This window comes from Macaca thibetana, chromosome 14, assembly GCF_024542745.1.
Source record: "Macaca thibetana thibetana isolate TM-01 chromosome 14, ASM2454274v1, whole genome shotgun sequence".
In the NCBI taxonomy this organism is placed as follows: domain Eukaryota; kingdom Metazoa; phylum Chordata; class Mammalia; order Primates; family Cercopithecidae; genus Macaca; species Macaca thibetana.
In genome coordinates, this window is record NC_065591.1 from 37083963 (window position 1) to 37100380 (window position 16418).

General features: G+C 37.4%; 1 protein-coding gene and 1 pseudogene across 3 annotated transcripts in view; one reads left to right on the plus strand and one right to left on the minus strand.

Moving 5' to 3' along the window:
• Positions 1-16418, minus strand: part of METTL15 (methyltransferase like 15) — a 236223-nt gene that overhangs the window by 189215 nt on the left and 30590 nt on the right. For 2 of the 3 annotated variants that reach the window (XM_050755427.1, XM_050755428.1), the window contains exon 4: positions 13017-13058. The exons of the other annotated variant lie outside the window; for it this stretch is intronic. In XM_050755427.1, coding sequence (XP_050611384.1) covers positions 13017-13058 — 42 coding nt within the window. The remainder of the gene's footprint in view (positions 1-13016; positions 13059-16418) is intronic. 3 annotated transcript variants of the gene reach the window in all.
• Positions 3922-4233, plus strand: LOC126934711 (ATP synthase subunit g, mitochondrial-like; annotated as a pseudogene).

Sequence of the window (16418 nt, forward strand, 5' to 3'; positions counted from 1 at the left end):
TAGTCTGGCAGTCAAACTGCTACACAATTGGTACCAATCCACATTTCTATTCTCATTTCCCATCCTTTTAATGCAGTATTATTATGCTATGAATGCAATAAGTTACAAATTAATGGATTTTTCCTCACTGAGATCAGAGTGTTTAAAAACACAGAATATATAAAGTCTAAGATGGTTAGCACAGTTATAGGAACAAAACAAACTTAAGAATACTACTTGACAGGACTGACCACCACAAGCATAGACCATGACTACAAATACCATAGGTAAGGAAGAATTTTGAAAAAGTTGAAATAAAATCAGCTTATCTCAATCCCTTGGTGACTTAAATATGATAAACTACTGTGACAATCAGGGAGATTGGTAAATAGTAGCTCATTTAGCTTAGGTATAAAAAGCCAAAGACTTCAACAAGTTCTCTTGTCAAGTGCTAAAAGTAGGGCTAGAGAAGCAAAATTATAAAAATGGAAAATATAATTGGAAATAAGCATGACCCAATATTAAAGAATTAAATAATGCTGAAAGAACATAGAATCAGTAAATAAGTTGAGTCCAGATTTTTGAGAGAAGGTAGAGGGAAGTGGGGAAGGAAGATTGACGGCCAGGGAGTGAAGAAAGAAACAAGAAAAATAGCAGGGAAGGGAGATTCACTCTTCAGAGAATCTTTGTAGATGAAAAATGTTGTACCTGTGAAGCAATCAGCGTAACGTGGAAATAAGGCTACCATAACCTACTGACTTTTAGGTATCATAAAATGTCAGAAAAATTGATTTTTTTGCCTTTCCAATTTATACATGACCATTAATTCTCTATTTAGAATCTTTAATGAAACTCTAAACATCCAGTTAATAAATTTCAAATATCAAATTTATTAGTAAATGAAAAACTATATACCAAGATATGACTCAAGAAGTAAAAGTTGAAACAAAAAATAAGAAATTGGTAATGCGGGTCTGGCCAACCTATGAGCAAAATATACATAAATAAAATGAGGTTGGATAAGAAGACTGGAGAGAAAACTGTGTGGACCCTCAGAAAGATTTAGACTCTAACTGGTAATACTCAATTTTAGGTAAAAGACCAAGTAACCCAGCATTTCCCAAAGTTAGATAAAGCATTAAACTCCTCAGGCACATGCATAATGTCCTTTGAAAACTAGGTAAGTAAAACAGAGTTTGTCAGGGTGGAGGAAATATATGATCAAATAAGTTTGTACAATGGGTTAAACAAAGATAAAAATGTTGTTTTTTTGTTTGTTTGTTCGTTTGTTTGTTTTACTAGAATTCTTATATGTTAGTTTGCACTGAAAATCTCCAGGAGAAGAATAGATTATGCTGTATTTTTAAAACACATTTGACCACAGAATTTTTCAAAATCATCTCATCAGAACTTAGGGATAATGAACAAAAAACCAATAGGTTACCATTGTTCTTAAAGTTTTCTAATGAGTGATAAAGATCATATATGGTATTCCATCAAAGACCGACCATCAACTGTACTCTATCAAATCTAAGATGATACTGATTATGCGATGCAGCATTAATTTTACATATCATGAAGAAAAGATACTGCCAATTAAATTATAGTATGTCATCAATTATAAAATGTGTCTCAATTTCAATCAATAACTTCAAAAGAAATGTTTCAGAGGAATGACTGAAGGATGTGTAATCCACTTATTGCCCTAAAGATTGTCTACTTTGTAACTAGATCAAATGCTTTTCCTGAATTTTCCTTTAGCATAATGCCTGAATCTGGCACTAGACAGCACACTAAAATGCTGTTGTAGATTGTCTTAGGTGTTTATTATACAGATATTGTTGAGGCTTCAAGATCCACATTTGATTATAGGTAAATAATTTCCATCTCATAGATGCTGGGAGGATTTAGAGAAATAATATATGTAAAGTGCCTGAAACCTATCAGGTCTTTAATATGTGAGTTCTCTTCTTTTCTTATTTTATTCAGTAATCCATTCTAGCATTTTATCATTTTGCCAGCACATACTTGCTCTCTTCAGCCAAAATACCTTCCTGGTCTTGATTTCCTTTTGTTTATTCTTCCATAAACATGAAGAACACCTAATCAATCCCTCCTTGCAAAATTCTTTATATAAATGAAATACTTTCTTTCGAATACTTTATTTTAAATAAATATGAACCTAATGAAGGAAGAGACTTTTAAAAACGTCATTTTTAATGAATTTATTAAGGTCAAATTAATGCAATGTAAAGGAATGTAAGCAAGCCACTTAATTTGTTTTTTATTAAGTAAAACATAATGTTTAATTGGATACTGGGCTATTATTGAACAAATCAATATGCTTTTACTTATGAACTGGTTTGTGTGGAGCATAACAGACTTTCTCATAGACTGATAAATTAGCAAGATAAAAAGAAAAGATATTGTATTGAATATTTTTAAGAGAAAAAAAGGCATCAAGTAAGGAAGAAATTAATCACAATGACACAGGGTTCATAACAGGATTCTAAAAAATAAAAATCAACATGGTAACTATAGGTCTATTGAACAGATTTTTAAAAATCTATAAAGCAAAACAAAAATCTAAATACCAAAGAACAATTAACCAAGTTGCCAAAAGACAAAATACTTTGGTGGGATGTCAATCAGTAACACTGAGCTGACAACTGTGCCTTAATTAATTTTGAAACTGTTTCCAATTAGTTAGTATAGAACACTAGAGGCTTCATGCTGCCTATGACTCAGTGCACTGACTCATCTACCAAAACTTTTCTTACACAAGAAATATTCAAGCACTCGCCAGGATGCAAGATCAAAAGGAAAGAGGGTTCACCAACCTTCTTAGTTAAAACCTTGTGATAAATTTAGATGACCGGAAGGATATGGAACAACTTTCCAGAAAGGTTTAACAGTCAGAAATAGCTTGAAAAGTTTGATTTGTTAACAAAACAATGAAAACATATTATTTTAAAATCAGTCTTGCAAATATATCTATAAAATATGCTAGTTGTTTTTTAAACTATATAGAGGATATAAATAATACAACCAACATTAAAGTGTTCAATGAACTTCACCTCATCATATTTAAATATCTCATATTTCCTAACTCATTAAAATAGCAGTGGAAACAAAATCCAGACTTGAAGAAAAGCCTAAAATCATCATACATCTATCCCATAGAAACTTTCTTACATTTTCAGATTTAGCTTATCATGGTATGATTCAATTATAGAATTTCTAGAATAAATCTGAAGCTTTAAATGATTCTTCAAATTACAAAACATAATATGAAAAAGAGGACAATAACTTTTATTATATAGTTTACCTCAGTTTATTAAATCAGAGTAATATTAATAGTTTTTTAATAAGCAATTATATTAATAGTTTTTAAATAAGCAATTATAATTATTATAAATAGTTTTATTAATAGGCAATTATATTAATAGTTTTTTAAAATTTTAAATAGTTTTGACATGCCATTGGGTTGGGAGAATGGGTAATGGACCACAGAAATGAGGAACAAAAGACCACTCGTTGCAGGGAAAACAAAGAAGACCCTTTATTCAGAAAACAGAATGTACAAGACGAGGTGTTCCACAGGCCACAGCCTGTCCTAACATCCTGGAGAGTCTAGGAATCCAGTGAGAGAAATCAAAGTTAGTACCAATTAGTACCAAGTCAGTTCCCAAACAAATTACCAATAAGAGATCCATTATGTTATAGATGTCTACAAGTAATTTTTTCATGCCATATGAAAAATTTAAAAAAATTTTAAATTCAAAAAATTCTGAGATGACTTACAAAGTACAGAAAGTACAGAAAGTAAAACAGTAAAGAAATGGAAATAGGAAAGAGATGAAGGTAGCAATAAAGATAAGAGGAATTTTAAAAGTATAATTAGCTAGCCATTTGGGGCCATGGATTTTTCATCCTAAAATCATGGTCCGATTTGTCTGAAACCTGGAGGAGGAGGCTCCAACACTAGTGAACACTGCTGTGACTTATTTGAAGCCTACATTGGCCGCATTTAGATACTAAGCCAAAGTTGAGCTAACTCCTCCAACTCCTACTGAGATCCTGACAGCTATTCAGAGCCTGAAAAAAATAGTCAACAGTGCTCACACTGCTAGCTTCTAACAGCTGACAGTTAAGGAAGCTGTGCTGAATGGTTCAGTGGCCACTGAGGTGTAAATGTGGTTTTATATTGGAGCAATCATAAGTAAGCATTGCCTCATTGCCTATAACATTTGACAACAAGTCTTTAACATCTGATTATATTTTATTTACTATTTGAGTGTTCTTGGATCATGTGTGATCAAACTGCTATCTGAATAAAATGTGTCCAAAAAAAAGTATAATCACTGGTATGACTGTCACTCAAAAGAAAGGACATACAATGTTTACATCCTTTAATATAAGCAGGCCACAAAATTTACCAGTGAGTTCCCTAAAAGCCACTGCAAAGAGAGAAACATAAATGGTTGCATCATTCACTATATCCACCAAAAATTACACACACGCACATATACATCTAAACCCTGGTCATTCAAAATAAGCCTTCCTGCTACTGCACTTTGAAAAAAAAATCCTGGCCGGGCGCGGTGGCTCACGCCTGTAATCCCAGCACTTTGGGAGGCCAAGGCGGGTGGATCACAAGGTCAGGAGATCAAGACCACAGTGAAACCCCGTCTCTACTAAAAATACAAAAAATTAGCCGGGCGCAGTGGCGGGCGCCTGTAGTCCCAGCTACTCAGGAGGCTGAGGCAGGAGAATGGCGTGAACCCGGGAGGCAGAGCTTGCAGTCAGCCGAGATTGCACCACTGCACTCCAGCCTGGGCGACAGAGCAAGACTCTGTCTCAAAAAAAAAAAAAAAAAAAGAAAAAAAAGAAAAAAATCCTATTAGTCCTCATAAACTGGTAAGATAGTAAATTACCACTTCCTCCTCCATCTCTGGAGTAAACACAATAATCAGTTTCAAAGTTGCATTACTTTTAATATTCCTCTATATAAGCTATGGAATATCAGTGAAACATGTGTAAGAGTAATTCTAAGAGTGTGAAAATTATATGGTCTAAGTACATTGCAGTCCTTCATAAATTTTATTTCCCCCAAAGTTTTTATAAGTATTAGGTGACAGAGAGGTCAAAGTCATAATCTGATATAAGAAGCTGGAGTACAGCTATTTTATGTTGTTTTCTAAAGAGCGGATCTATATATTTTGACAGTAAGCTAAGTAGAAAATATTGACATACACATTATGAAACCTAATGAGCCAAATGAGAATACCTGCCTGAATTAAACAAATGCTTATTGCGATCCACTACATAAAAGATTACACTTACTGGGGTTAAAATGAAGAACTTGTCTCTCCTCCTCCCAGAGGTTAGAGTCTATTGGGGACCACATGCAATTAAATAAATTATAGCAATGATAAGGACCATAATGAGCAATCAGTGCCTGCTGGAGCAGAACCTAACCTGGAAATGAAATTTCAAAAAAGGGTTTTCAAAGAAACAAATGCCTAGGCTGCAGCCTAAAGCAAGAGTTAGCTATGAAGTTCCAGTCAGATGTCAACAGAGATCCTAATCGGTCTCCTCTATGCTTATCTTCCTAAACTGAGTCATTAAATGACGGAACTACTCAAGGATCAGGATGTGTTTTCTCAAGGCAAAATTCATCTAGGCTCATGGTTTTCGTTTTTACTTACATGCTGATCATTCAGTTACATGACAAAAATCATTAATGCATCTTTGTTCCCGTAAGTGTTCCCTGACTTTCCTCTTCCTAAAGCATCAAAGGAACATCTGGCTTTATGCTACCAGCTTCTTTCCCTATCATCCACTGCAAGGAAGGTCCTATGTTGTCAAAATAGTAACAGTTACATCAACGTAAATAATACAGAGCAAAGTACAAAAGAAGAAGGATGAATTAGAATAAAAGCTAGCCTGGATGAGAGTAGAGGGGTAGCTTCTTCAGTAGTTTTTGAAAAAAGAATGGCACACCAGCTGCATCTGATGAAAACAAAAGATGAGAAAGGTAACAAGAGCAATACTAGAGAGTACTGCTGGGAGTTAAGAGTCCCTTCATGGTTTTGAGAAATGCATAAAGAACTTGCATTATTTTTAAATAATTGTGGTTTTAATGGACTATGTTTTTTTGAGTATAAGACTCCTCAAGGACTGTATCACGTGGGTTATGACTTAATAAGAATTAAATCTGGTAAATTTTTGTCTCATGCTCAAACATTACCTCTGAGCTCCAAAACACTGTATCTAACTGACTCTTGAAACTCTATTCTGGCTGTCTGAAAAGCATCTAAAAACATGTCCAAAACAAAATATGTGATCTTCTATTAAGGAAAAAAAAAAAAAAAAAGAGTCCTAGTTCATCCTACGACAAGGCCACATACTTACCTTAACAGTTCCCTCTCTTCACTTCCCATATCTAGCTCTTCATCAGATTTTGGTTATTTTATATTCAAAACCCCTCATATCTGCCCACCTCTGTCCATTTAAACTGTTACCACTCTATCTAAACTATCACCATCTCTTTCAATAAATACAGTTGCTTTCTAACTGGTCTCCTTTCATCTACTCTTGCACAACCCACTCCCAGCCTACCACTTCTATTTTCCACAAGGCAATCTGAATGTTCTTTACAAAATATCTATCTAATCTAGTTAGCCCACATCCTCTGATCAAAATGAATTTAATGAATTTTCAGTGAATTCCCACAGCTTTTAAAATGAAGACCAATATTCTTAATATGGTCTAAGGCCTAGCATTTTTGTTCTTCTTAACTTCATCTTTTTCCATACATCCTTGCTGTCTACACTTAGCCACACCGTGCTTTCACGTTAAATAAAAATTACAGAAATCTACTGTTTTGGGCAAAGCTCCTGCACTAGGCCCCAATACACTAAACTAAAAATCTAAATCAAAGCATTGAAGTTCCCAGTCACCAAATCAAAACTAAGTTGTTATTTGACTTTCCAATAAATCAGGAGAGAAAAATGACAGCCAAATTTCCAAAATAGGCCAGTCAGCAAGATAATGAATTTCCTTCTTCCTTTAACACTTACCCAAAAATAAATAAACTTAAGTAACCTGATATTAATATTTTTTTGCCTTTCTAGAAAAGTAACTTTCAAGTGACCAATCTACTCTTTGTTCTTTGTTTCTCTTTTCTTTGGCCCTTTTCTATCTATAAAACCAATCTCCTCTGGTCCACTCTCTGTAACACTCATTCTGCTTTATGGAATGAAGTGTTATCCAATTCTAGAATTGCAAATAAAGCCAATTAACATCTTTAAACTAAATTTGTTTTCATTTTGGCTTTTGACATTTGGTTTCTCAGAAGTGTCCTGCTTTTTCCTACAACAGTAAAACTGCCTTTGCAAAGAATATGATTGAGAGAAATCTAACATAGCTGACTTCATCTCACTTCTAACCTCATAAGCTGTTTGTTCATTCCCCCGTGTAGGCCAAGCTAACTATAGGAGGAATTTAGTTCATAGTTTAAAGCAAGGATGATAACAGTCCCTGCCTAAAACTAACCCTCCTCTTTGTTCAGGATGGAAACTGCGTTCGTGAAAATAATGAAAGTCCATAAGGTTACAATTATGGTAAAGACTTGAATTCTGTTAAGCTATAAGCGTAATTAAGCAATCACCAGCCATTGTTCCCTAGCTTGCTTACTACTCAGGAGTCACATAGCTGGAGGTCACAAGATTTATTTTATTTTTATTTTGATACAGGGTTTCAGTGTGTTAAGCATGCTGGAGTGCAGTGGTGCGATCTCAGTTCACTGCAGCCTTGACATTCCGGATAAAGCGATCCTCACAATTCAGCCTCCCAAGTAGCTGAGACAACAGGCGTATGCCACCATGCCAGAATAATTTTGTTTTTAAATTTTTTGTAGAGACAGGGTTTCACCATGTTGCCAAGGCTGGTCTCCAACTTCTGGGCCTAAGCAACCCTCCTGCCTCTGACTCTGTCTCTGTCTCCCAAAGTCAAAGTCTTCCCCAGTTGCTCCTTTAGATAATAGCACTATTATCAAAACGTAAGATTGATCTTTCAGATATTTTTCAGACTCGTGCATTCAGCCATACCACCTGATACCAACAGGACCGTGATTCATACCAAGGAACTGACTCAACCAGTCCTGTAAACCCCGCACCCAGATACTGACTCAGCACATGAAGACAGTTTGGACAATCCCATGATTTCATCCCCAATCAATCAGCAATACCTATTCCCTAGTGCTCTGCCCACCAAATTACCCCTAAAAACCCTAGTCTCCACACTCTTGGAGAGGCAGATTTGAGAAATATCTCCCATCCTCCTCCCAATTAAAGTGTTATGAGTAAACACTATCTCTGCTGCAACTACTGCTGTTCTCAGCATATTAACTTTCTGGGCATCGGGCAAGAAGAACCTATTTGGCTATAATAATGAAAGGAGTTACCCAGCTTCAGGCATACAGTAAGGAAAGGGTCCCTAGACAACCTCCCACATGTGTTTGGTCCAGATAAGGGAACTTGAACAGGAGCTTTGACTAAACATACCACAGCAGAATAAGGGCCCACATGCCCACGGGGGAAATGGGGTGAATCCACCAGGAATTCAAACCTTATACAAACACAGCCCCATCAGCATGTATGTAAAACACCCTTGTGTTCAACTGTGAAGGGGGCAACCAGCAACCTGCTTTCAGGACCCCTCTTTTTGCTGAGAGCTTTCCTTTTCACCTAATAAATTCTACTCCACTCACTCTTTGATGGCCACATGGCTCTTTCTTCCTGGTAATGAGACAAGAACCCTGACCTAGTTGAGCTAAGGAGCAAAAAAATCCTTCATCATTTTGGGGACAAGTTCAGAATACTTGGCAGATGAGTAAATTGCAGATCCAAAACCTTTCACTTTCATTTCTGAGCCTTCTCCTCCTCAGACTTTTTCTGAAGGTAGATGCAGCACCCAACCTCTGGTGAGCCAAAGAAGAATGAATGGCACAGCAACAGAGGACAGGATGCTGGAGAGTACCCCAAAAACCCCCCATCACTCTCGAGGGTTGGGAATGTCGGCCTTATTCCAATCCAGTCTTTCCCACAGTATTTTCCTTCTTTTGTTCCAGGACTATCATGGTACCTGTCTCTTCTTTTATAATGTTAAAGATGTTGCTGCAAACTGCAGATATTACTAGCTAGAGTGAGCATTTAGCCCAGCCATCAGAAATGCCATTCAGAACAATGCGATTTCCGTCTGTTCTTAGAGGCACTTCCCACACCCCTACCCCAACAGCCCGGGTGCACGCTCGGAACAGAAAGGCAAGCGGAGGTGCCTATCCTCCCTGCTTCCCTCCCAGCTGGGGTGCATTGCCATGTCTGCACATGCACATGCTACATCCAACAACCACATGGGGCAGGAATGAGTTGCAGCCGCCACCTGGGCCCCAGGGCAGTCTCGGGTCCTGCACAGCCAGCTGGCCAGCAATTCCTGCTCACCATCCACTCCTGCCATGGGCCCACAGAGTCTTTCCACTCCTGGCCTTGCCAAAATGAGGGTACAATGACTAAGAGTTTCTCTCCCTGTTGGAGGAACCCATTTGTATAGAGCTAGAGGATTTTCCCTCAGGCATTTTCCCCATCCTGCATTTAAGCTGTATTTTTGTTTTTTTTGTTTTTTCTTTTCTAACATGGCCCTGAGAAAAGAGGGAGCTTTTCTATGTGAGAGTTTTTGTTTGTTTTCCTTTTGGAAAATATTTTATTAGGCCAGGACCCCAACTCACAAGACATCCTTTACTCTCCCTTGTTTGAGGACTCAGCACCACAGATTTATCTTAGCATGACTCATTCCTGCCAATTAGGACCCCTCCCATTTCACAGATAGAGGTCATGCTAGCATCCATGGCATAGACAAGGTCTAGGAAACTAAAAGGTTACTGACAGCAGCTGAAAGGCAGCATGTGGGTAAATGTGGACAATTCCCACCTCCTAGGCCCCCTGTTAACAAGGGTGAAAAGCCACATTGGCACCCATGGTCTGCACCCTCCCAAGGTTACAGGGACTCAGGGATGTAAGGACAGAAGAAAGAAAAGAGGACGGCTCTTCTCTCTCTCCCTCACATATCCCAGGTATTCACTGGGAGAAAAAAGGAACTAGGGATGCCTTGTTCCCCTCTTTCTAGATGAGTAACCGATCATCTTCAGTCTGTATTTCTCTCAAATGCCTCCTAAATCACTGGGATTCTTTTGAGGAAAAAAAGAAAATCCTTACTCTGTCTTCTCTTCACAGATGGGTAATTGTGCCCCCATACCACAGTACACTCCCCTCAGATGTATCCCCCAAAGTAGGAAAAGTTAGTTTCCCCAAACCTTAAACTGCTTGGCTTAAAAGTGAGCTCAGGGGAAGGAAACCCAGAAGACTGACATGCTGGTAAAAGGGTAAAAGTTCTTAACAGTTGGACTTCGGGCCTCCCTCTCCCTGTGCAGACTGGTTGAAAAAATGATAAAAATGTTTGCATCCTCTGTAAAGTCTGGATTAATGGAAGAAAACGATTTGTGAGGCTAGTCTTAGGCTGTAGTCAATCTGTTGTGTTTTTTGGGTCTTTCTGCATGGTTCCATGATAAGGAGGAATATCTTAGGATAGAATGCAAGCCTAGGACCCCATAAGCCTGTTGTTCAAGCCAACCAGCAAACTGGGCAGTAACAAACTTTGCAGCAGGTTTCCATTTTCTTTTACGTCCTTGGGAGCTTGACCTTGTAAACACACGGCAGTACTTTCTTCTGGCCTCCGCCATTTTAAAATGGTGGCCTGGGTTCAGTTTTGGCATAGGGAATGAGTACGTTCAGGTTAGTATCCATGTGACTTAGAATTTGCTGATTGTCTTCCCCTCTGTGAACAAATTCTAGCTTCCTTTCTTAAATCTTTCTTTCTCTGAGCCACCTTTTAATACTCCAGATTTTGTAGGAACTGCTCACCACTTCTTTGAAAATACCTAGTACACTCACAGTTAATCCATAACCTTAATTGAGGCTTGTTGGTTTCACCTGTGAGGTTACTTTTGGTAGAAATATTGGCCACTTGGCATGGCTAAAGTAGGGTAATAAGGGATTTCAAAGGATTTTCTTAAAAAGCACTCAGCTTAATTAAAAGTGGATATCCAAGCTATAGGTATATGTAAAAGGCCTTTATGTTTTACACTTCATGGGATCTTGTTTTTCTGGAAAAAGGACTTTTTCTCAGTCGCATGAATTATTTTTCTCCATTTCGTGTTGCTACTCTTAATGCACACAAGAGGCCCTAAGATAAATAGCCTAGAACACCTGAGGAGAAACAGAGAAGGTGCCACAAACCCCATTTTGGGGAAAAAAAAAAAAATTCCCTCTGTTTTCCACATGAAACTCCAGGAATTAAAAGTGGATAGATTCCTCTCAAAATCTGTTTTTGTCTTCCAGCTTTACCCATTTACTGTGCCCTAGAAACTGTATGCTTTCCTAGCCCTGCTCTTGAAGGGCACCACTCTGAGGCCAATAATCTGACTAGGAGATTGGAAAATGAAGAATCTTACAATTACTGGATCTTCTTCTGTCTGTGTCTGTATAATTATACATGTGTTATGTGTGTGATGGTTATAAAAAAAAAAATAGCTCTAATGGCCTAAAGAAAAATAGATCAAATATTTTTTGAAATAAAAAAAAAAAAAGCTGTTATGCCTGTTCCTTCAAGTGACTTTAATCTTTGAGAAATAGAAACATTTTTGAAGACAACTGGTAAAATATAAATGTCTTCAAAATGTAAATATGTGATCTAAATTATGCGGGTCAGATACTAGGTTTGCTACATGTTTGAAGGTTACAAACTGCTTCTTTGGCTTTGGAGAACTGACTTGCCTGCTTTACAATTTGATAAGGCTTGAGGGCATATAGAATTAACCACGCCCTTAACTATGCTAGAAAGAGTCAGACTTTATCTGTACCCAGTACATAATTAAAACAACTTACCAGCCTTTACACTAAAATTAAAAATTGCTAACAGTTACTGTTAAAACATATAATTGAGACTACTGAATATTGATTCACCTGCAAGGTGTGTAATGCAAGTAATATGTGCTTTTAGTAAAAGATTATCAGAAGGCATGGGAATGTAAATTTTGGACTAGGGTTAAAGGATTGTTTTGAATTAGATAAGATAAAGCTGAAAGTTTAAACAAAGAGTGGAAGGTTTGTAAAAATTAATCTTCCAAAATAAATTCTATATAAGAACATATTGATTAACTTCAAAAAGGTATTATACAGTCATTCCATAAATTGAGCAATGAAATAAAAGTACAAGGTTTTCTTAAGGCACTGATCTGCTATTTAACAAAAATTTGTAAAGTATTATGAAAGGTTTACAAAAATTTCACCTCATGGTCAAACTGGCTAAGATTGGATAAAATTATCTGTAAGGTTCCACTAAAACAAAAAATTGGGGTTGGCATTAATAGTAGACTAATGTAAGGGTGTAATCTGGCATTTTCTCTCTAAAACAAGATTTTCATGTAACAGTAAAAGATAATGAAAGGTTTAGCCTTTTTTTTATTTTTGAGTCATCATTTTGGCTAAAGAACTTATGGTAAACTGGAATTCTATTTCATAATATCACATGCTTTGAACCTCTAACATATATATTTAACAAGTTTCCCAAAATCAAACTTCAGCTTCAAAAATTGTCTTTCCTGACCCCTAGCTTTTGGATGCCAGAGGACCCCTAAAGCACCCAAGAGAGAGGTAAACAGGATTATTTGACATGTTATGGGGGATTGCCAAAGTGATGTTTAATCTTTCATAGGTTATATTTTAATGAATAATGTTAATATATGTTCTAAAATTGTATGGGATGTCTACAATTCTAATGTCTAAGTATATGCTATCAATAATAATTAAGGTTATTATGTTACTGTAAACCACATGTATTAGTCTGTTCTCATTCTGCTAATAAAGATATACCCAAGACTGGGTAATTTATAAAGGAAAGAGGTTTAATGGACTCACAGTTCCACATGGATGGGGAGGCCTCACAATCATAGCAGAAATCTAAGAAGAAACAACGGCACATCTTACATGGCGGCAGGCAAGAGAGCTTGTGCAGCAGAACTCCTATTTATAAAACCATCAGATCTTGTGAGACTTACTACTATGAGAACAGTATAGGGAAAACCGCCCCCATGATTCAATTATCTCCACGTGGCCACCCTTGACACAAGGGGGATTATTACAATTCAAGGTGAGATTTGGGTGGGGACACAGCCAAACCATATTACTACAGAAATGAACAAATTTCTTTGTCAATCGTCTTTTTGAGGTAACTACCCTGGACATTTTGTTATTCACAGACAATTGTTGTCTAGCTTTGATCCTTTTCAAAAGATGGCTTATAATCAGATATAGGAATTTGACAGGTGCTCCTAGAGGCAGGTTTCTGGTATCTTTGGAGATTGGGACATTGAAATAGAGAGAAACATATAGGACTCATGAAAAGCTGAAATGTTCATGAATATCAAGTAGAACAAGAGTTAACAGAGTGGACTGAACTAACAGAAAACTGAAGTAATCTTTTTAGCCTTTTGTGCTTAAAATGTTGCTGATCCTTGTTTTGTTTTTAGAGTCAAGGAAACTTATTTTGAGCTATTTACAGCCTTCAATAATTGAGTAAGGTATACTCCTGTGAACAAAATTTGGAGGATATTTGTTTCTCCCCACCTGGCATCTCCAGAATTTGGAAACTATTTGTGAGTATTCTTAACTTATGGCAATACAGTTATTTGCATCTATGCAATAAGAATTCATTTTCCTTTGCAACAGGACACGATTGGCAGAAACTGGTTGTTTCACCAAGGTTTTAACCGGAAGGGTTTGCTTCCCTTTAAGGAATCAAGCGCGGCTTGCAGAGCCAGTAAAAGCCCCTTGGGAAATCTGGTCTCATACCTTGTCTACACAGTCCCCATAAAGGGTTACTAACCTGTAGTGAGTAAAGAATATCACCTTCTAACAGGCCCAGGAGCCCCAGGTTCTTGTGACCTCAAGAAGGAAGGAATTTACCCACTCATAGGTATTTGAGGGTACAAACCCATGACTGGGCTCAGCTTTTAAAGGTCTTATCTGAGATTCCTCGTGGAACAGAGTTCCATCAAAGCCAACTTAAAGGCCTATGTGAAAAATAATTATTCTTGCTGCACCATTAATCTGGCCAAGAATAGGACTAAAGTTTATTTTACCAACAACTCAGTCCTATCACGATTTGTTTTGGACAAAAATGAGGACTGGAGAGAGAAAAATTATGCTTCAAAACTTATCATACACTTGTCATTAAATTCTAATCTCATCAGTTGTTTTTAAGTTTTTGCCTACATTTTAAACTAACCCGGTTTATTCCTGTGAACCAACCAGCAATCTCTGGCTGTAGCTCAGAAGAAACAAAAGGGATGGGTGATAAAAATCTGGATCAATATTCTACTTCTGGGCAATTATCCTACCAGGTGATAAGAATAAATACAGTGCCCATAACTCGAGGTTTCTTTGTTTGGAAAAATAAGACCAAAAGAGCTAACCAAAGCCAAGCCCCATGCACCCAAATCTTAGCAGGTATAACTATAGCTAGCTACCAGCTATCTGAGCACATTGGCAGCCTTGGGATTTTTCAGCGGTCCTTATCCCCTTGTTTCGTTTTGATATATGTCTTCTAATAACCCAAATTCTTCCTTTTTGCTTGGAGGCCATTAAACTTCAAATGGTGATGCAAGTGAAATCTTGCATGAACATGCCATTCTTCCCAGGACCCTTAAACTGACCTCAGGAGGAGCTCTAACCCCCTGTGAGCAGCAGGCAATTAAGAGGGGTCATCGTCCACTTTTTTGCAACAGCAGTTGCTGAAGCAGGGAATGAAAGGGGTTAGCCAGCTTGCTTTCAACAGACAGTATGGGAAGGATCCCTGGAGAACCTCTAACCCACGTTTTGTGCAGATAAGGGAACTTGCACAGGGACGTTGCTTAAACATGTCCACAGGCAACTAAGAGCCCACATGCGCACATGGAGAATGGGGTGGAGCTATCAGGAATTTGTGCTTTATACAAATAGGGAACCCAGCCCATCAGTATGTATGTAAAAAGCCCTTTTATTCAACTGTGAAGTGGGCAACCGGCAACCTGCTTTCAGGACCCCTCTTTTTGCTGAAAGCTTTCCTTTTCGCCTAATAAATTATACTCCACTCACTCGCTCTTCGATGTCCATGTGGCTATTTCTTCCTGGTCATGAGACAAGAACATGGACCTTGCTGAGCTAAGTAGCAAAAAAATCTTGAATCAACAACAAGGCCAGTTCACATGTTGCTCCGTTAGGAATGTCTTTCCTGTTCTTTGAATCTGAGCTCACAAGCTTTTCCCAAACTTCCATATTAAAACAGAAGTCTGTTGGTCACTCTTATAGTAGTGCATACCTTTCCTTTAGAGCAGTCAACATAGTGGAAACTTTGCTTTTATTTTTGTGTATATTACTTCTGTATCCTGCATAAAAAATTACCCTAAAATTTAGTGGTTTAAACCAAATAAATATTCATTATCTCATGGTTTCTATGGATCAGGAATTCAGTAGCAGCTGAACCAGGTGATTCTAACTTGGGGTCTTTCACAAGGTTGCGGGCTTGGTTAAAACTAGAGGATATATTCCCAAGATTGCTCAACTACTTGGTGCTGATCGTTGGTAGGAGCCTCAGTTCCACTCTACATAGGCCTCTCCATGGGCGGCTTAAGCATACAAATGATATGGTAGCTGTCCCACCTTGAGGAAGCAATCCAAAAGACAGCATGGAAGAAGCCAAAATTTATTTTATGACTTACCCTTTGAAGTCACACACTATCGTTTTTGCAGTATCTTATGGATTACACTGGTCAGCCTAATTCAATGCAGCAGAGAACTACATTTGAGCATGATTACTAGGCAGTGATAATCAATGGAACCCATCTTGTAGACTGGCTACCATAGTATGTTAAGAGAAATATATTTTTTTCAAAATCTTCCTCAACTGATCAAATGCCAAGACCTAGACTAAAGTGACTACAGTAAGCCTGAAATTGTCTTGAAGGCTTTTAATATGAGTCACAGCTCCCATCTATAAGGCATCTATTCCCTGCCATTGCAGTAAAAACTGTTCCCTTTAGAAGATTCTACAATCTCCTTGCACCCTTGAACCACCATTTCTAGCCTAGCTATTCCAAGAGACATTCTAAAATCAATTTTTCTAAATATTCCAAGAAACAAAAATTTACAAAATTACAATACCCTAAGATCTTACTTTTTGTCTTTTTCTTAAATCAGATTGCTCTTAAGCAATAGCCCCAGTTAGGGTATTGTCCTTTATGACACATTTTAAAATAACACCAATTAATACTTTTTATTTTG